Below are 21,821 nucleotides of genomic sequence, written 5' to 3'. Positions count from 1 at the left end.
TACATTTTTATTGTAAATGAAAGCTGGTATACAATCATGCAAGCTATTACTTTGTTTTTTGATAAAAATGCAAACAAATTTACTTACTAATCATATAAAATTTAATCGGAAAAATATTTTCACGGTGGGTCAGCGGAAAAACTATGCATCTTATGAAAACATTTCAAAACATAAAAAAAAATTTCTTCGTCCACTGCTAGTTCTTTAGTGATAACAATTTCAGAAAAAATACCTTTTTCCTAATTTATGACCGAAAACTTGATGCAAAAATTCATATCTCATGTACCAAGTTTTGTAAAATAAGTAAATTTCCAAAATACCTATTTCCGGAAAAATATTTAAAGAAAGAAACTTTTCTATAAAGTTTTACACGGTAGGATTTTTTCTATTCGATTCCAAAGGGTCTCAGAATTTCATAAAATTTTGCATATAACCACTGGCGTGCGCAACCATGAAAGTGTGTCTCCTACCTTTCAGAAACAAATAAATTTTTATAGAGTGATAATAAATTCACCTATCAGGGTGATACAAACTTCTCTTTTTTTCAATACGTCCAAAAAATTTTTTTCACTAACCTTGTTCTATAGAACACATTAAAATGGGCAACTTTGCTGAATATAGTAATTAAATATCTTTTACTAGTTGCGATATGTAATAATTGTTTGAAAATTACACTTAAAAATCATTTATACACAATAACTTTACTTCTTCTTATTGCTTTCAGCTGTTCTCCAAATTTATTCAGTACACTCAAGTACTTTATTTACACGGTTTGTTTTTTTCGAATGTTAAGAACGGGGCAATTTAGGGACCATTCATTTATTTCTCAATATATTTGCGAGAGGCCTGACATTCGTCACGTATTTTGTAAATGGTCCCTAAGTTGCACTGTTCTTAAGTAATGGAAAAAACCGTGTAAAAAAACTTGAGTGTATGTTAAAATACACATTTTTTTCTGAAGACTGTTTTTCAGTTGAGTTAGTTTTAATCGCTTTAATTAAGTTTTACTATATATTTAGGGGTGATTTGGCCAAAATGGATTATTTTTGCATTTCGCACAGTATGGAATGGATGGAATTAGATTCTTCTGATGTTTTGATAACATTTGGAAGCTATTTGAATTTATTTTACGGGTAGCAAAAAAGTTTTTATGCTGTTTATCAAGCTTTTTTCTTGATTTTTGAGGACAATAGGACCAAATCTTTCCTAGATCTTCACAAGATGGGACTATCACCGATTGCTTGTATTTTTTACGTAGGAATAGCTATCTTGTAAGATTCCAAACTAGCGGCTTGAATTAATTGCGATTACGAGCTCGTTTTTGCCCAAAGTGCTTCAGGATGTAATGACTTCGAAATCATGAGAGCCTCGAACTCCACACCGCAGTCGTGCCGACTCTGCAAGCGAATAACAGTCGTTCCAGTCTTGCGTATTCTTCCGTTGACACGTTCCTCCAGTTCCGTACCTGGTCCACCACAAACCTCTTTAAGTTGCTGTTGTTCTATTGCCAGAACGTGCGTGGACTTCGAACCAAAATCGATGATTCTTTACTGCTATGGCAGATTTAGCAGCCCAAGTAACAATTTGGGTTTTATTACACTCTTATAATGGTATTTAAGACCAAAAATTGTCTTGAAGACCACCATAAGTGTACAATAAAACTCACATTGTTGCTTGGGAGAGCTATATAGAAATTGGTAAACAGCTGGATCATACGTAATATCGGTGCATCGCGTATTTGCAAGTATTAAATAGACCCCATAGTGATCCTTAGTCTTTTATTCAGCAACTGCTATCCCTACCTTCTTGTGGTTGTTACCGTCGATATCGGCAACAAGGCATTGAATGTACATTCAAGGCATGCATTTAGTTTTTCTATGATAATTTAAATTCCATTATTCTGTGTTCCCTTAATTTTGATTTCGTTTTTGTTCAAATTTTGGTGGCTCATTCTATTTGTAATAATTTTAAGTTAAGTTAAGTACTGATCCTAAACTCACCACCCTGCTAAATAGTCACCCAGCCCAAAATAAGCTTGGAAGACTACGCATGAAGTCGACAATAATAAAGAAAATTGTACAGACCAGAAAAAGACGGCATAGAACCGCATTAAAATATTCAACTCTGAAAACGACTAACATCTCTTCGGCGAGTTTCAGGTATAGGCGAAATCGACGCAACACCACTGCGTCCGGTGTTCGACAGAGAAGGAGAGTGTGACAGGGGGATTAAGAGTGGTGACAGAGGAGCGAACAGCGAAGGATCATTCGTTCGAGCAGGATCGTTGTTGCTTGTTGTCCAACCCGGATCGGAAAACGTTGGTCGGTGGCGTAAAACCACGAATCCACTTGAATGAGTTGCCGATTTTAGTGGAGTGCGCGAGTGCTCAAGAATAAAAACCACATTTGACTACGGCGCACCGTGAAAAGGGTTAACGAGGAAATTCTGTGACCGTCAAGCATTTCCCTGTGATATTCTGTACAGTGAAATCGTGGGAAATCTTCGCCATTTTGTGACCTGATTGGATTCGACCGAAGCTGCTCCGTAATCTGACCTCTGGTAAAGCTAGTACCCTGTCACGTTAACGCCCTTCGGAGAGAAGATCATCGTCGGCTAGGAGCCCGAATCCCAATTACGGGTTACTAAAGTACCCCACAGCGTTCTCAGCAGCGTGGCCCAAATCGGCGGGTCTTATATCTACAACCATCTCGGATCCCGGATCCCGTTCCGGCAGAGTAAGAAGCGATTTCACGTGTCACCGGTGGCAGCAGAGGTGCTGGTGGCCGACGAGTAACGCCATCGTCGAGTCACACGTGTTCATTGAGAGGGACGAACGTTTCGGAGGGGAAGGCCCGAGGAGGTCTGGTTGAGCCTGGCCCCCGCTCTTCGACGCCAGAACCAATGAGTCTCTCCTTTGTCCACGAGCGCCGTGAATAGAGCGACCGTCAAGATCCAGGAAAGCTCGATTCACATCGTTCCAGCCAAGGTACGTCACACTCTCTCCCCCTCTACGTCTGCATGTTCCTGTCATCAGGGCTCCAACAGTTCCAGTCGGCCGCACCGTTCAAATGAAGCATGTTCGCATATAAATATAAGTATTAAAATGATTTGCTTTGTATAACTTTTTCGTTACTGAGCCCTATGTCTGTCTTGCATGTGTATTTGGTGTTTTGTCTGCTTGATAGTCCGAGGTAAGTTTCTGGGAAGTGAGTCTCCTCCAGTACATTGGTGGGTAGCCGACCCTGTAACCAAGAGTCCGACCGAGCTAGTCGTTAGTTACATGGTACCAGCCGGAACTTCAGCGTAGATCCAACTTCGATGGAAACTATGGTCGTATACCGACAAGGGAGGAGACACTCATGCGAATGCTGAGTGTAACAACGAGGCAACGCCAACGAGCCTTGTCAGCATTGACCGTCTGTTCCCATGTCAGGTACATGTCAGGTTCTTGATGGTTTGACAATTCCTCAACAAATTGCACGGAGGAGGTGTGGTTCACGATAGTGTTCGATCCGGACCGGACGGCTGGATTAAGGAATGTGTTGTCTCGGCACTACAGCACAGATGGCAGCCCTGTCATAAAACTTGGTAGCGTTCAAACGAACACGCCAACTTAAACATCACTTTCGGACTCTCGCTCTTATTTATTCATGCACTGGGACGAGCTTTTGCGAGTGTGTATTCAGCTAGCAACCACAGCAGCCGCTCTCGCTCATCATTGTCGGCTGAGTAGCCGGTTCCTATCGCCCGCGAGGGCTCGCACTCTCACCCGTGTGTAGAATTAATGACGTAAAATGAAGAAGAAACGAACAAAGTAATACAAAATCTGTATCCCAGTGTGCCGCTATCCCTTACGGGCAGAAGGCTGCCCACGAGTTGTTTGCCTCGTGAGTGGGCTATGTAGAAAGACGCTACGTGGCTGTGCATGCGCGAGTGTGTAGATAACAGAATGTCTGCACGCAGCACCGGCGTTTATTTGTTGTACGCTTTCATCTGTGGCGTAAGCGTTGGATGCTATGCTTCTCTTACTCGCTCGTGTGAGAGCAGGCATCGTTGGCTTCTCGATCGATTTGCACCATTGACCGCCGAAGATCTGTCGCCCAGGCGAAAAGGTGTAGAGGATCCTTGGCAGCAAGACCCAATTTTACCAGAACGGTGGGTCAACTAACGGGTTGGGAATGGGTTTTGTATTGTTGGGCAGAATGCAGGATGATGAATTGGAAGACAGTCAATGAAAAGATGTGTATGTTGACGGTAAAAGGCCGTTTCTTCAAAGGACACCATCACGAACAAGCAGTGTCTACACAAAGGTACATCTGACAACGGGAAGGAAGCGTGTACCGACCCGAACAATAACGGCTAGCGATGTATCAACTTTGCAGCTTTCCGAGGCCTGGTGATAAGAAGCACTTTGTTCTCGTCTGATGATCAGAAACCGCAGACATCAGCAAATCCACCTAGAGATCACCTGACCAACGAACTGTACCAAATCGACCATATTCTCATCGACGGCCGGTTTTTCTCGAATATCACCATCATACGCTCTCTACTGCGTGCGGACATCGGCTCGGGTCTAGTAGCTGTACAAGCGCGCTTTAAACTATTGACGGTAGATACCTCGCGACACAGCCGCCGCCTCGATCGAAACTAGACGTGAGACTATCTAATATAGGGTGTCGTGTGCTCATAGTTTAAATGTCAAAACACTTGGGCGCAAACCGAGAGAGTGTGAGTTAGAGTCCCACTCAGCAATTGAACTACGCAATATATTTTTGGCCTCATATCGAAGTTTCGCAGTTTCATCCAGCCTACCATTCTTTCCACCAAACTATATTGAGCTATAATGAGACGCGCAAGTTTTACAGTGTGACGCATATATATTCGAACAAAAATCATTTTATGCTTGCAGCGGCGTAAACAATTGGTACAATCAATATGTTAATTTATAACACCTATGCTGCTGCTGCACCCAAGTTTGCTGCTTTTGTTAATTCTTATTTGTTTTATGGGTAGTCGCATAATTGTCCTGTAATCTAGACCGCTTAGTTGGTTTCGAGGTAGGATGCTGGTCTAACAAGCTAGTCGTCGTATGTCCGAATCGCGGCTAGACGGTACTGCTAGATAGAGTCAGTAGGATTGATGCAATACCCCTGTAACTGTCCTGTACTCTAATAGTCGGGTTTGAAGTCTGCCGATGAAGAAAGGTCAAGCTTACAAAGAAATTTAAGCCCAAGACTTTGCTTTTTTCACACTGACGGCATGCCCACGTAGTAGTCACGATGTTGAATCATCTGCTAAGATTAATTCTCTCTTATTAATTAATTCTCTCTTATCAATAATATTTATTATTCTGTTACCTGCTTATTGTCCATAAAGCTTTCGAGCAAACTGAACATATTGCCAAATGAAAAGCTCATGCTTTTTTTTGATTTTCAGTTGATTCATTGTACAGCTCTTAATCTAGCACGAGGTGTAACTGTGGGCTGTCGTTCTGATATTATCATTACCATTTGAATTCGGATTTTATTTTTGGAGTTTACCCAGTTACAACAGCGGTACCAGATACGAAAACATAGGTTCGACATTCGCTTTTCCCGGTTACTTTTTGCTCCACACATTTTTCCGATTTCCGGTTATATTTTACATTCAAACACCGCATTCAATTTCCTCGGGTCACGAGCGGATCAACTGTGCCTACATACAATGATTTAATGTAATTCTAGGCATTCGAGTTCGTTTCCGGCCTAGAACGTGATTCTTCTACCCTCGTGAAGTTTGCAATGTGCACTGCAATACGACGATTACAATTTCCCATAAATCTTCCGCCAGCTCCCGTGGCAGCCATAGAAAAGCTAGACGCACCACATAAACGGCCGATATTGAATTGAGCCGCCAGCAACACCCCCGGTTCGGTTCGGGCCCCGGTCCGAGGTCCGGTCCCATTTTATGTTTTCCTTTGTCAGCGGTTCCGGCGGAAACTTTTCCCATTCAACAGAGGTATTTAGTACTGTAAGCCGTTAACCTTTATGAGTACGATTCAATCACCCGGCGAGCGAGTAATTTTCTTTCTTCTGATGAGGGCAACTGTGACAAACATTGCCGAGCCAGCGCCGTATCGTAAGGACTGGGTACCGTCCTACAAGAGTCGTAACTTTTGCCAGTATAATTATCGTTAAACGCTCGGCTGATCCTGAGCATAATTTCTCAACAAGCATTTTTTCACGCCGCCGCCGCCGTCGACGAAACCTTATAAAAGTAATGGCTGGAAGGAGTGAAGGGTGATCATATAGTATTCATTGTTAGAACAAATTGGTCATATGCATTTTTGCGCAGACTTTGTTTAGTACTGCTTGGCAGTGTAGTGCTTCTTTGCTTACTGTAAGCAATAACTTAGTTCTGACACAAATAAGTTCTTAACCCAGTTATTGACTCAGGAGTTTTGTTTATAATCAGTTTATTTTTCCAAGATTTTGCAGTACTCTAATGTACAACCCCCGAATCTTTCACAACAATTTGATGGATATCGTTCATTGGTGGGGTTAGTCAGCTAAACGAGTAAGCACTTTTAGGGGGATTCGCTTGATATGGTTGTTCTAATATTCGATTCTCTAAACATTTTAATTTAATTGAAATAGGTTGTGGTAATTCAACCAACTTCATAATGTTGTTAGTCGTCGCGGTTCCAGGATAGAACTCCCTGTGACAGTCGAAAATTTGAAACTGCTAGATGCTCAAATCACAGTGCTTGTTCGAGCTAAAAACATGATGCATCATTGTAAAACTTTGACCGTCGCGACGGGTCGGGGAAAATTTCGATAGCATTCCCGCTTTTTGTGTTCCACACCGACTCAATATTCAGCGCAAAATGACAGACACGAAATGACTGGAAGCACAATGGTTCTGATCGACAACTGGACGTGCTTTGGATGATTTTAGCTTCGTACTGAAAGTTCCAATTCCGTTGGACCGTATCCAGAAATCATTTATCATGTTTTTTTTTCATTAACAGAAAAGCTTATTAAACTACATTGTGTTTAAATTATGTTTTTAAACATTTCCCCAGTGAATGAGGAAAACAATGGAAAAGCAACTAATTTACTAATGTTATTTTCATCACAGCATTCCATTGTTTCAATTATAAATGATATCCTTGTAGGCAATTTATGTAAGTGAATTAAAACAACTTTCATCGTCCAATAAAACTTTCTTTCTCTTTACTTTGTCTCGTTACAGCTTGAGCAGCTCCAGCCACCATCGGTCATAAGCATTAAAGTACTGACTTTATATCCTCACCCACCACCGCCCCAAAGCCCACGCCCGTCAAAATGCCGTCGGTGGGAGTAGCCTGCGTGCGATATCTGGTGTTTTTCTTCAATTTCCTGTTTGCGGTAAGTTTCTACAACCTGCAGCGTTGTATGCCGCCCACTATTCCACTGCTGCGAAACGACACCGTTCGTTCGTTCGTTCGGTGGTATAGCCTCATAATTCCAGCACTCTGTTTATCAAACCTGGGAAATCCTTTCGCCTATTACTAGTAACCCCGACATCGATGCAGTTTGCGTGTTATGTGCCAGGATCCATATGCTTTGTTAGGCATCTCAATTCTCTGTGCCATACTTATATGAAAGTTGCTCTATTGCTGTCGCGATAGCAAAATGTACAACCGCGTTCGTCGATGCAAACCTGCAGACGAGGATTGGGCAGGTAGTGATTGGAAACGGCGGAAAAACAACGACTGGGAATCTAAATTAATTCAATTTGTTGGAAGGATGTACTCTATAGTGGAACGACAGGAAGAGTAATTGCTACCGGAAGCGCTCAAGATGATGAAAAAGTTTCTCTGCTTATGTACTTTCCGGTGGTTGATAACATGATTTATTGAGATTTCGTGGTTGATTTCTAAATTGCCCTACAAATAAATGAATTCCTTGATCAAATCCAAATCAATTCCTTGATGGTTTCAAGATGCGGAGAAAACTTTGTGAAATGACTACATCGTAACAATCTTCACATTCCATTGTCCAAATTTAATACTTCCCACAGAACAACGTGATTACTAACCTACCAAGAAGCAGCAGCGTTCATCGACCGGCTTACTTAATGTGGTTGCCTTCTGGGAATTTCCCCTCAAATTACACCCACCGAAACATCCATTGGCAGGAAATTCAACACACAAAAGCCTGATCAGCTTAGCTAAATGTCATTCAAATCGACTCTTCTTATGCTCTTTATCAAGCAGAGCGAGTGCCATCTCGTTTCTTCGATGTTGGTTTGAGGTTTTTTCGATTTTCATTCATTTCCTGATTTTCTTTCTTTTGTTCATGGCAGCCACGCCACGGTGGCTCGTATCTTTGCTAACAGTTTTTCAGAACGTTCGGAAAAGTTTTTCAGAATTTCGAAAGTATTTATTTGAAAAGACACATTCATTTGAATAGAAACATTTGTTCGAGTACCACTTACCAGTAGCACCAACGGTGAGTCATAACATGTTCGGATGATAGTACCGAAACCCGCATATTCATGATGTGTGATATGATTCATTTTAAAGTGCTGAAATATTTTTTTTTTGGAAAGGGAAAAAAATTCCATACCACTATTTTTGAAGTGGATACAGTCGCGGTGACATTTCATAAAATGAAATTATACACTGCAGAAAACATGTCCGTTTATTTCTTTTTCGTCCTGTCCACTGTCTGTGATGCTCTGTGCGCTCAGTCGCAGTCATCTCGATTCTGCTGAGGTTTATGATGAAGAGTGCAGCTTTGCCATCATGCATGCACAGGCACGTATATTTGTGGTAATAGTTTGTTTCTGTCCGACTTTAGTCAGCGCTGAGATTTTTACGTGCAAAACCATTCATCATGAATAGAATCGTAACAGTGGCTCCACAATAATTCTGTACACTACCGGAAACAGGATGCTGAGGCTGTCTAACAAGAAATAACAACTGAACTACGAAACGAAAGTGGATGTAATACCAAGATGTTAGTAGTGTGAGTGGAGTGGAGTGAAAATTTATGAAAAAATTGAGTGTTTATTTTCAAAATGTTAGAGGACTGCGAACAGTCATCGTCCATTTTAAAGCAGTTTCGGATTCAGTGAATTTTAAACAAGTTCGCTATATGTCCAGGGTGAACCGTACTTCGAAAATGGGCATTAAATTAAAATAAAAGTGCTTCTTTCTCCGCTTGGTCTCCATTTATAATAAAACTGGAATTCTAATTGGGCTTTACATCACTAAAAACATTTCAGGAAAGGCCTAAAAAGGAAACTCAAACTACGTAAAGTCGCCCCAAATCGTTCATGAAGACCCAACAAAAAAGATTACCAAAATACCCTTCTACCCAGATAACCCAAAATCGTAATAGAAAGTTCACATTAAATCGTTTTTATGTCAATTTCACATTGGAATTGTATAATGATTAGAGTATGTCAAATCGAAGTGAACAATAAGTTGTTTTGCAGTTGTGCGTGTCTTCATATACAATTCATGACTGTGAGTTATAAAGCAGGATAGACAATTGCAATATTTGATTATATCTATATCATATATTCAGGAATATTTAGTTGCGTGTTATAAAAACACCGCAAAATAGAATTACAAATAGTTGTCAAAATTTTCGCACGTATATCGCCTCCACTTTGGTACATATATGTTCTTATATGGCGTGAAATATAACTTTTTCGTTCAGATATGATTTCATATACCTCAGTTGCAATCGAGATATACAAACCAAATGGTTTACTGGGTAAATACTTACCATAAAATGAATGCTAAAACGAAAATGATCTCGAATTAAATATAAATTTTCCGACCCCTTTAAAGGCCCCAAAAAAAGCAAATTATAAACTAGTGTCAAATTAAGCTTGAAATCACTGAAAAATGTTCCTATCAGGTAAGGAAAGGCCACAATAAAAATTTGAATTGAATTGAGTTTCAAATCATCATAAAGCACTTCTATCTGAAAAAGAATATGATCTCTAATTAAGCTGGAAATCGTTGAAAAGCTATTTACAGGCCAGAAAAGGTAAAACAACAATTCAAAAGTAGGCTTAAAAATGCTTCAAATCGCTTCTAGAGACCAGAGAAGGCACAAAAGGACAGTGATCTCAAATTAAAACTAAAATTTCCGTAAAACGTTTTTATAACCAAAGAAAAAAATCACAATATGAGTTTAAAATCGTGGAAAAATACATGTAAACACAAACAGCAGTTTAAATTTCATTGCGTGTCTCTAGTGGTAGTGGCGACAGTCCGTCATCGACCCTGCGCCGAACGAATTATGGTTCTCTAGTACTGTCGGTCCTGGGCTGCCGTTCTCCAATCCGCTCGAACACCAGTTGATCGTGCGTCGTCCTCGACAGCGCATTTCCATCGGATGCGGGGTCTGTCCCGAAGTCTAGGGCGTCTTCCTGGTTCTCTACTGAAAATAGTTTACTAATAGGCTACTCTTTCGTCGGGCATTCTGACCGCGTGCTCAGCCGACCGCAGCCTGCTAAATTGTACTACCTTCACTTTATCAGCATATTTGTAAACTTGATACATCTCGTGGTTCATACGTCTGCGCCATATTCCGTTTTCCATTTTGCTACCAAGTATTGATCGCAAAACTTTACGCTCAAAACCCCAAACACTCGTTAGCTCGGTTAGTTTCCTTTAGCGTCCATGAATCATGTCCGTACAGGGCCACTGGGAGGATTAGTATTCTGTAGAGCGCCAGTTTTGTGCAAATTTGCAAACTACGGGACTTCAGCTGGCTACGTAATCCGTAGAAAGCTCGATTCGCGGCTGCAATTCGTCGTTTCACATGAATTCCTCAACTACTTGAAATCGCTCCCCATCCAACTCCACCTTGGCACGAACACCGTTTGGACTCCCACGTTCCCTGCCAGCAACCATGTACTTCGTTTTGGCCGTGTTAATGGTGAGTCCCAATTTCGCTGCTTCCCATTTAAATGGCCTAAAGGCTTTTTCAACTGCTCTACGGTTTATTCGGAAGATATCGACGTCATCCGCAAAACCAAAGAGCATGTGAGAGTTCGTGATGATAGTCCCGTTCCTTTACATATTTGCTCTTCGTATTGCAACTTCCTGTGCAATGTTGAATAGCAGGTTGGAGAGTGCATCCCCTTGCTCCAGTCTTTCCAACGTCCCGAAACCGGCTGAGACCCGCTGTTCTGACGCATGAATGCCATAACTCATTTCGTTTGACCGAATCGTACTTCGCTTTAAATTCCACAAACAAATGATGCATAGACCAAACTCGTGTTTTTAGTCTTAAACCTTGAAATGCGGTCAGGCATTTATATTAATATTTTTTTGAAACGGTAGTTCTATAATTGATGGAGGGACGGTAGGGGAAAGTAATGAAAATTTTTTTTGAGTGGAGGGGAAAGAGCGGGAAGGTGAGGGGGAAGGGTTATTGGTAGCTTTTTTTTTGTTGTTATTTAATGTGGTTTTAACTAGTTGGTCATTGACCAAATTTATTGGTAGCTACGTAAGTTGTCGTTGTAACTCCTACCTTTTGTCCAATGCTGGAAGGTGCATGGGTCGAACCAAGCTATAACCTGAGATTATAACCGAATTCGTACCCACAACACCCGCCAGGGCATGTGGCTCGCTGGTACTTGTACCACCGTTTCAAAAAAAATATTAAATGATGCGTATGCAAGTTTTACTCCCGGAACTTGTCTAATTTCACCATTTTCATAAAACATCTAATAAAACTATGAGCTCCACTAGAACCTTCTGATACCTGCTATAAATTGCCTTCCGACCAAGTGGCCCACTCTTCAGAAGATTTTGATAATCTCCTTAAGAATCAGACCATAAGCTCAAGAAACCTTACTACGCTCAGTACTCGAATGAACGCCTTGCGTGTATAAAGTGCTAATAAATTATTAACAACAACAACCTTACTGCGCTAAAAGCAGCAATAAAACCGATTATGCTTTTTGCTGCTTGACAGCTATAATTGACCACCATAATTTAATGAAGCTTTTCACTTTGTTCGACAAAGTTATACAACGCATAAAAGTGAAACGAATAGTTAAAGTTTTACTGTCAGATCGTCCAGATCGAATTGGCTTATTGCGACCATAATAAAACATCCGATAGATTTATTAATAAGTTTTCAATAGTTTCCGTAGTTGTATACGCGTATTAAATTTTATGGTGCATATCAGTATGATAGGTGGAAAAATCAACGTGCCATCGAAATTGGGATATTTAGAAAAACTAGTTGTTTTAATAAAATAAATATACACAATTAGTCAATCTTAATTTCTAGTAAAACCATTCTAGGTTCTTTCTAAAATATGGCCACGCAAAAAAATATTTCCAGTTTTGAACTCCAATATTCTTCCAAATTCTGGAACGTTTGCAGTCATTAACTCATTTTATTAAATTTTGCAACTTGGTCCGGTCTGACTTAGCACCGACCGTATGTTCTTCTTCCAAAAACTATATTATTTTGATATAAGTAACTATGTTGCACCACCCTTGGTTTTCCCTTAGAATATTCGTACTTTCAAAGTATTGCTTTTTCACACACGTGCTATAAAAATTATATGCTGAGAAAAATGATTTTCTGTTTTGTTTGAAATTCGGTAATAATTTAAGGCCCTGGACTTAACTCTTCATTTCGACCTTCGTAGCCGGTTATTAGAGTACAGGAAAATTACGGGGCTAGTGCAACAATCCTACTGACTCTATAGCAACACCACTCAGCCGAGATTCGAACTAATAATACCATAATACCATAATAAAACCAGAGATAACGAATAATATCGCAATAAAACCTTTATAAATGTGACGATCTAAACTGTTTTGGAGAGCGCCGGACCATCGAAACTCGAATTTGGTAGAAGAGCAAATTCAGCTAAGATCCTAAAAACTTCCTCGGAAAGTGGTGGATATTTTCAAACGGACCCTGAAGTTGCCATTAGAAGACCCGAAGAAAATGGCTGTTGTACCCTATGGCTAGACTACCGTATGTCCAGAAAGCATAAAAGACATTCCAGCATATCAGGACACATTTAGCAACAATTTTTAGTGTGTAAGTTGCGGTCCTGTTTTACCAAATGTTTGACAAATATCTTGCAAGTCAAATTACTAGAGAGAATCTTGTTTTCCACCTTGCATGCCAGGGATTAGGAGTAAAATTTGCGTACTGAGGAAGGTGTCCGTAACGCTAGAGTGTGTCAGAAGAGGCACAATTTGAAAGTTGCCATGGGCGTTCACCGTGTAGCAATATATGGAGACAAATAGTCATGGGAGCTATTAGCAGAGTGGCCGGAACACTACAAAACAAAACAAAAAAAGGTCTCGCAAAGAGGTGTTTGGTAAGCAAGCTGTTAGTATGTCACTATTAAAATTCGACTAAACAGTGGTACAGTGACAATGGCGTCACTGTGGTTTCCAAAGATTGGCATCCGGTCAATACCATAGAATTCAACCATGGCCAATTAACTTTTACGTCGTCGACATAAAAAATCGGGGTACCTGCAAATTCACTTTTAGCTCCATTTTCATTGATTTTTGTTCGATTTTTGCAATTACTCTTAAAAGAACCACATTAGATTAACGTTTAATGAAAAAATATATAGGAAAAATAGGGATTATTTTTTCACTCTAGGGCGAGTGTTAAAATAAAAAAAACTGGTCGTTTCAAATATTCTTGCCTTGTTCCTACCAAATCACAGAATTTTTATCAGGACGAGTTTATTTATACACATTTGGATGTATTTTAAGGAAATCTAGGCATTACATATTTTTCGGGAAACGACCAGGTTTGGCTACCCACAGATCCAACAGCTGAATTCCGGAATGTTCACATTGGCTCGAAATACATCCAAATGTTCATCTATAAATTTGTTTTGAAAAATCTTGCGATTTGACACCACATTTGCCATGTTTCTAGAAAAAAATAGACCAGCTGCCACCTTTGATGTGCAATAATAATCCCACTGGGAGCCGGAAAAACTCGGGGGAAAAATATTTTTCCATTTAAGACTAATCTAATGTGGTTTTCTTTAAGACTAGTCGCATAAAAATTGAACAAAAACTGTGATTGCAAGTACTCTAATATAAATCATTAGATTTATTAGATTCATTAGATACATTGGGGATGTAAAGATTAGGGAATTTGCTCCGACGTTTCGACTGTTGATTTTAGTCTTTTCAAGGATGTCTTCGTTAGTTTTTCTGTGCATATCTTCGTCTGCCACAGATTAATGTTGCTAGTTAATCTCAGTTAAATAGAATCTAAACAAAAGAACTTTGTAACTAAAACTAACATGAAAATATTGTAGCTACCTTTGAAAAACACTATGATGAATAGTCGAAACATCGGAGCGAATTGAAAAAGCTAGTTCTAATTTCCGTAACAGATTGAAAAGGACAGAAAAAGAAGTTTGGCCTTCCTGAGTTAGGGTGGTCCCAAAAACGTGATATCAGCTTTCATAATTTTGCGTTTTTGCGATTTTACGTAGGAACCACTGCACAGTTGTTTGATTGCTCGGAATCGTGAACTTTGTTAATAACTCTTTTCATAGTATTTTTTTCAATATGGCGTCTTCGGGAGAATTTCTGCATATCAATAGACGGAACGACTGGTGGTTAGTATTAGTTCGGAACTCAAACACAGGTGGCGCTGCAAAATTTAACTTTCTTATTTGAAGATATAGAGCTATAGTATGTTCGATAAAGTTGTAGATAATCTTATTATGAAGCTTTTTGCTGAAAACAGTTTTCCTCTAAGTATCACAGTTTTTGAGCGTTTTTCTCGAGGGACCCCCAAAAGTCGGTTTTTTCTCTATAGCTTCAAAACTATATGATTTAGGGAAAAATAATGTTCTGTAAACATTTGCATCTCTTAAAACACACTTTTGCAGAAGAAACTAAACACGTATATTCTATACAGAGCGAGTTAATGAACGATTTAGGTAAAATTTAGCCATATTTCGTACTGCTATAGATTAAAAAGTTGCAAAACTGGCAACCGAAATATAATTAAAGTGAAAGTACAACATTATTTTTCCCTGAATCACAGAGTTTTGAAGCTATAGTGAAAAATTTGTTAAATTTTGCAGCGCCACCTGTGTTTGAGTTCCGAACTAATACTAACCACCAGTCGTTGCGTCTATTGATATACAGAAATTCTTCCGAAGACGCCATATTGAAAAAACACTATGAAAAGAGTTATTAAAAAAGTTCACGATTCCGAGCAATCAAACCACTGTGCATTGGACCGATTTTAAGCCTTGGCATGGCAGATGAAAAATATGTTAATGCGCTTACTAGGAAAATTTTTTAGGTGAAGCTCAAAGTTATGCATTGTTGCAAAAATATCAAAAATATTCGTTTTTGTGTTTCCATGGAAAGGACTTAAAAACTCTATCTTTTCATATTTTTTTGAAAAGTTAAGAGTTTTTTAGATAGCATATCAAAAAATAAGAAACCTGTAATATTTTGTTTTTGGGATATAGTTTTTTAAAGAAAAGAAGTTTCGAAAACGCAATGGAAACGCATGGTGTTAAGGTTTTGCTTGCAATGATAAAGACATTTCTGCCAAATAAATGGATATCTTCGGTTCCTGGAAATTATTATTTCATGTGTCTGAGAAACAAAATTAGTCCACATTTCTTGTGCTGAATTCGAAGATTGGAATTTTGCTTGCTGGGAAATTTTCGAAAGAGTGCTGTTACGATCATGCGCGCCACTCCACTATTGCCTTCTTTAACATTCAAGTGTTTAATAAAACAGAGTACCTAGCCACTTACACAGTCTGATATTTTGCGGTTTAACAAAAAGGAAGGCACGTTATTTTTGCGTTTTCTGACGTTATGTAATAATTTGTTAAATCGTAGCCTAAATGTTTGTCTAGCCATTTCTGCTAGGAAGCTTATTTCAAATGAAGCCATTTGGTACACTTGTAGGTTTGTTAAAATTATAAAATAATAGAGTTAGGTTTGTGCTATTATTTTTAAATATATAAACCTCTCTGACTGACTTACTGACCAATTGACTGCCTCTAGCTGAATCTGAAAATCGCTTATACAGATTTTAAAGCACGACATCGTCTCCCCTACGGAAAGCGGAGACTTCCGGTGAAATGAACTGGAAGCGAGTCAACGAGACGTGAAGAATTGGGTGCGACTTTCAAATGGGCAGCCAGCGCCGCTGCTTCAACTTGATGCCACATCTTCGCCAAGTTTCACGTTTTGCTTTCGCTAGGCTCTACTTTGATGGCTGACTGACAGTAGTGTGATGGTGGAAAATTTTGAAGCTGGAAAAGCTTTGTCCACGATGTGTTTCATGATGAAGCAATGACATTTCCCGCACACCGTGTAATGCGTATTCTCGGATTGAATTGGACAGGTATTTTTGAGGTTGTCCTCTAGATATGTGATATTTTAATGTTTGTTGTCTGTTAGGATGTCATTTAAAAATCCAATTCGAAATTTGTCAGAGTTCATGCTTAGAGAAGCAAAAAATATTCAAACTTCTGCATATAAATATCACATTTTACTTTTTACAGAAGCCTGTGAATTAGAATCTGTTATATCTGATTTCGTAACCAGTTCAAGAAATAATGATTCGACGACTTTCTGGTAGTATTGTCAAAAATAGAAATTTCTAATTAGCTTCTCATAATTCAAGATCAATTGAGAGGCACGACGAATAGTTTATAACAGTGGATTTTAATTTGGAAAAGGTTTTCTCTTTTCTTTAATTGCAAGTTTAAATGTGTTTCACATCTGGTGCCTATTTGGAATGGTATCGAGCAATAATGGGTTTGAAGCATAACCTTTTTCAGACAACATGCATTATAATTTAAGCTGCCTTGTGTTATATCATTGGGATTACATTTCTAATTTATTGATTTTTGTCCAACTCATATCGTATGATAGGTTATTAGTTGTTACAATTTTCAGAGAAAAAAAATTGACATGATAGACATAGTCAATAATTATGGCGACCTTCAGAAATTTCGAGGTCTTCCTAACCACATGAGAATTTCCACAGTTGCTAGTTAAGAAGTTTTTATTTTTCGTTTTTATTCTGTGATATAAATAAACAACGATTTTACTTCTTATACGCCATATAACCAGGCTGAAGTGTCTTACCATTCCAGCCATCGTGCACAGGGTGTCTGACAACAGGAAAATGTGGACCGTCTGGGATCGTGAGAAATTTTTCAATTTCGCAACTCGCCAGCAAAGCAGAGAACACGTACTTTACTCATCCTTCATTTGTTGAAACACTATTCTCAGACTAATCGTAAAATGAAATATTTTTCTTTTCTTTGGTTTTAGCTCGCGGTAAAAAGTTCTAAAAGAGTTCGAAAAGATTTTCAAATATAAAGGTGACTCAGTATTTCTGCTGAAAAGCTCACACAAAAAGCTAACCTCAATTTTCGCAGTATGGATTTAGTTTGAGATGCTTTCGAACATTTTTTTTGGTTACAATTCAATTTGGTAAACAATTCTCGTCTACTGATTTGTCCTACCGCAAACTGTTGGTTGCTGAAAGGAAAATGTGGCTTGCGATATCTTGGTTATCAATCTCTCCAAGCAGTGATACTGGATTCTGGCAAAACCGTTTAAAAGAAAATTTAAACATGGCGTGGAGTTTTGCGCTTTCAACAAGGTTTGATACTTTTACTCGAAGAAGGCGGGCACCCTGCATGCAGATTTACACAGATTTGTAGCACCCTGGAAACATTTGCTGACAGTGTCGGTTTATGGTGCGCAATCCTTGATCCATATTTCCCGCATGTCTTCTGCTAGGTCGAACATAAAAACTCGCGAAACGGTTGCAGTTTGTCGCTTTCGGGTTGTTGTTATTTCCCTCTTGCTGCGGTGGTGGATCCACTTCCGGAACGTGCAACAGTTTATTTTATGGCGATACACTAAAAGGAGAAAACGTAATTGGATTGGTTAGCCCACAACGTGGTGGGGCGGAAGCTGCCCCCTGGTGATAAATCGTGCTGTGTGCTCGCTTCGACAGTCCACCCACCGGCGATGAGAATGGTTTTGCGGTTTTGCAGATTCTTTGGCAGCTGGTTGGCAGGTTGGCTGCTTCACCTGAAGGAGGATGGAAATGAATATCAATTTTGTTTTCAATTATTGAAATTTCACACCCAACGAAGCGGCGAAAGGCGTTTATTGTTTGTCATCCATTCGAAAACCACTAGTGTATGCTGAACGTCTGTTGGACAAGGTTTTTTGTTAGTTGTTCTCATCAGCGAATAGATTTAAAAACATTTGTTTCAATTTTGCTAGAACACTTGAAATACGTGGCAAAAAATATAAGTCAACGACTAATATCGTTATCTCATATGTTTAACGATACTTAATCATAGACGTTGCAGTTGACTCGCAAAAACCAAAAATATAGTGAATTTTATTATACAAACATTATTTTGAATAGCTGTCTGACAGTCACCCGCCAGTTGTCACACGTTAAAAAGCTCAATCAATTGGTAATAAGTGATATAATTGTAATAGCATTCAACATTTTGTAGCAAAAAATATTTATTTTATAATCAATCATTTATAAAAACAGTACAGTGAACGGTTACTACTTATTACTTTATATAATAATAATTGATATTTATGCGAAACTATTAATTTCTGATATAAGTATCAATGTTAACTCCTAACAAAGTCTGTACTCAAAAAAGTTAGACACGGTCACGGACACGGCGTCTCCACCACGCTCTAGTTTTGATTTTTTCGATTATCGCACACCAAGTATTAATCGCAGAATTTCACTCTCATAAACTCCAAGCATTCGTCGATCAACTTCTTTGAGCGTCCATGATGCATGTCAAGTGTCACCGGGAATTAGTGTTTAGTAGTTTTCAGCAAGTTTTGTACCAATTTTTTATGTACAGTACTTCACTTCAGTTAACTACGTAATCCATAGACATCCCGATAAGCGGCTACAATTCATCGTTTCACTTGTCGCTTGTCGGCGGTGACCAGAGATCCCAAATATACGAACTCACCAACCACTTCCAGTTTATCGCCGTCAATAGTCACTGTTTGTGGGAGGCAAACGTTGCTTTCGCTGGAGCCATATCCATGGTCTTTCTACCATATATTTGGTTTTCGACGCATTGATTTGTAATCAATCCTCCTCCTAACCTCCTATCCTATCCTTCCTCCTATCCTCCTAACCCCCACCAAAAGTCTGGCGTAGATTGTCTCCGCCGTCCCAAGGTTTCTAGTAATGATGTCGAGGTCGTTTGCGAAGGCCTGGAGTTGGCTACGCTTGCTGAAGATCGTTCCTCTCGTTTCGATGCCCACTCGCCGGATCACACCTTCAATAGCGATAGTGAACAACATATAGGACAGTCCATCCCCTTGCCGCAACCCTCTGCGTGAAAGGACTCGAGAGGGTCCCCGAAACGCGAACGTAGCACATCACTCGCTCTAGGGTAGCTTTGATTAGCTGCGACATTTCTGGAGAATTCGTCGGAGGGTAAAAATTTGATCCGCAGCAGCACGAATCTCCATAAAGCCCGCCTGATACTGTCCTACGAATTCTCTTGCTATTGGGGATAGACGACGCAACAAAATCTGCGAGAGTACCTTGTAGGCGACGTTGACCAACGTGATGCCGTGGTAATTGCAGCAATCTAGCCTGTCGCCCTTTTTGTAGATGGGACAGACTACACCTTGCGTCCACTGCTCCGGTAGTTTCTCCTCCTCTCACATCACTGAAATTATCCAATGAAGTGCCGTTGCTAGCGGTTCTTGGCCATTTTTGTAGAATTCTGCCGGCAGTCCGTCCTTTTCGACGGTTCTATTATTCTACAGCTGACGAATTTCTCGGGTTGGTAAACGGCTAGATAATGCGGAATATAGACCCCATAGTGGTCGTTAGCCTCTTATCCAGCAACTCCGATCCCGACCTCCTCGTGGTACCAGCCGGAATACGAGCAACCTTAGCGGAGATCGGGTAACCAACCCCGGTGGAAACTAAGGTCGTATACTAACCGGGAAGGAGGTATAGTGCGTCTCGGCACTATGAGATGGCAGCCCCATCGCGAGACTCGGTAGTGTTGCCCCAGTACGGCTACACACCTAAACTAAACTTAACTAACAACATTCAAGCATATTCGGAGCGGAATATTCGGCATCGACCTAGGCGACGAAATAAGGACGACGAATGGAGACTCGGGACTTGGAACTGCAGATCGCTAAATTTCGCAGGTTGCGAGCGGGTGCTGATTGAACAGCTGGAACCCCGCAAACTCGGCATCGTAGCTTTGCAGGAAATCTGTCGCAAAGGAGAGAAGGTATGGAAGATCCGTGGCGGAAAGGCCCAGTTTTACCAGAGCGGTGGCGCTACCAACGAACTGGGAACGGGCTTTGTAGTGCTGGGCGGAATGCAGGATCGCGTGATAGATTGGAAGGCGATCAACGAGAGAATGTGTGTATTGAGGATAAAGGGCCGTTTCTTCAATTATAGCATCATTAACGTGCACTGCCCGCACGAAGGTAGACCCGACGATGAGAAAGAAGCGTTCTACGCGAGGCTGGAGGCTACGTACGACAGCTGCTCGTCACGGGACATCAAGATCGTCATCGGGGATATGAACGCCCAGGTCGGCAGGGAAGAAATGTATAAACCGGTGGTAGGACCCCATAGCCTGCACACCGACACAAACGATAACGGCCAACGATGTATAAACTTCGCAGCTTCCCGAGGCCTGGTGATCCGAAGTACCTTTTTCCCGCGCAAGGATATCCACAAAGCCACCTGGAGATCACCTGACCAACGTACAATGAACCAAATTGACCACGTTCTCATAGAGGGCCGGTTCTTCTCTAACATCACGAACGTACGCTCCCGTCGGGGTGCGGATATTGATTCTGACCATTACCTAGTAGCAGTACATGTGCGCTCAAAGCTGTCCACCGTATACCGGACACGTCAAAGCCGCCCTCCTCGGCTGAACATCAGGCAGCTAGATAACCCACAAGCTGCCGAGAACTACGCGCGAGTACTGAATGAGGCGCTGCCCTCTTCCGAGGAGTTAGGTGCCTCAAACCTCGAAGACGGTTGGGGCAGAATACGCTCGGCCATCGGAGAGGCCGCTACCGCGGCACTAGGTATTGAGCCTCGGAGTACACAAAATGATTGGTTTGATGGGGAATGCCAACAAGCGGTGGAGGAGAAAAAAAACGCTTGGAAAAATTATCTAAGTATTGCCACTAGAGAGAACCTGGCCAAGTACCGACGAGCTAGGAACCAGTTGACCACGATCCTGAGGAGAAAAAAGCGCCAAAAGGAGAACAGAGATCGTGAAGAATTAGAACAACTATTCCGAGCTAATGACACGCGCAAGTTTTATGAGAAGGTGAACCAAACTCGGAAGGGCTACACACCGAAACCTGACATGTGTAGGGACGAGGGAGGGAATCTAATTACAAACGAGCGCGAGGTGGTCGACAGGTGGAAGCAGTTCTTCGATGAACACCTCAATGGCGAAGTCGCAGAAGGAGGCGGAACGGAAATTAACCTAGGAGCGCCCATGGAAGATAGTGATGTCCTAGCACCTGATCTCCAAGAAGTCAAACGAGAAATCAGGTTGCTGAAGACCAATAAAGCCGCTGGGAAGGACCGCCTACCGGCAGAGCTTTATAAACATGGCGGGGAAACGCTAGCTAAGGCTCTACACTGGGTTATTTCGAGGATTTGGGAGGAGGAAAAGCTACCGGAGGAATGGATGGAAGGAGTGGTTTGTCCCATCTACAAAAAGGGTGATCGGCTAGACTGCTGCAACTATCGTGGTATTACGCTG

General features: G+C 40.7%; 1 protein-coding gene across 1 annotated transcript in view; it reads left to right on the top strand.

The window, feature by feature from the left end:
- LOC128744463 (CD63 antigen-like) overlaps positions 1 to 21,821 on the top strand; it is a 124,445-nt gene that overhangs the window by 80,760 nt on the left and 21,864 nt on the right. Inside the window, exon 2 of the mRNA XM_053841495.1 lies at positions 7,234 to 7,388. Coding sequence (XP_053697470.1) covers positions 7,326 to 7,388 — 63 coding nt within the window. The 5' untranslated portion in view covers positions 7,234 to 7,325. The remainder of the gene's footprint in view (positions 1 to 7,233; positions 7,389 to 21,821) is intronic.

Source organism: Sabethes cyaneus, chromosome 3 (assembly GCF_943734655.1).
Source record: "Sabethes cyaneus chromosome 3, idSabCyanKW18_F2, whole genome shotgun sequence".
Taxonomy (NCBI): Eukaryota; Metazoa; Arthropoda; class Insecta; order Diptera; family Culicidae; genus Sabethes; species Sabethes cyaneus.
This window is presented reverse-complemented; position numbering and strand designations above follow the sequence as displayed.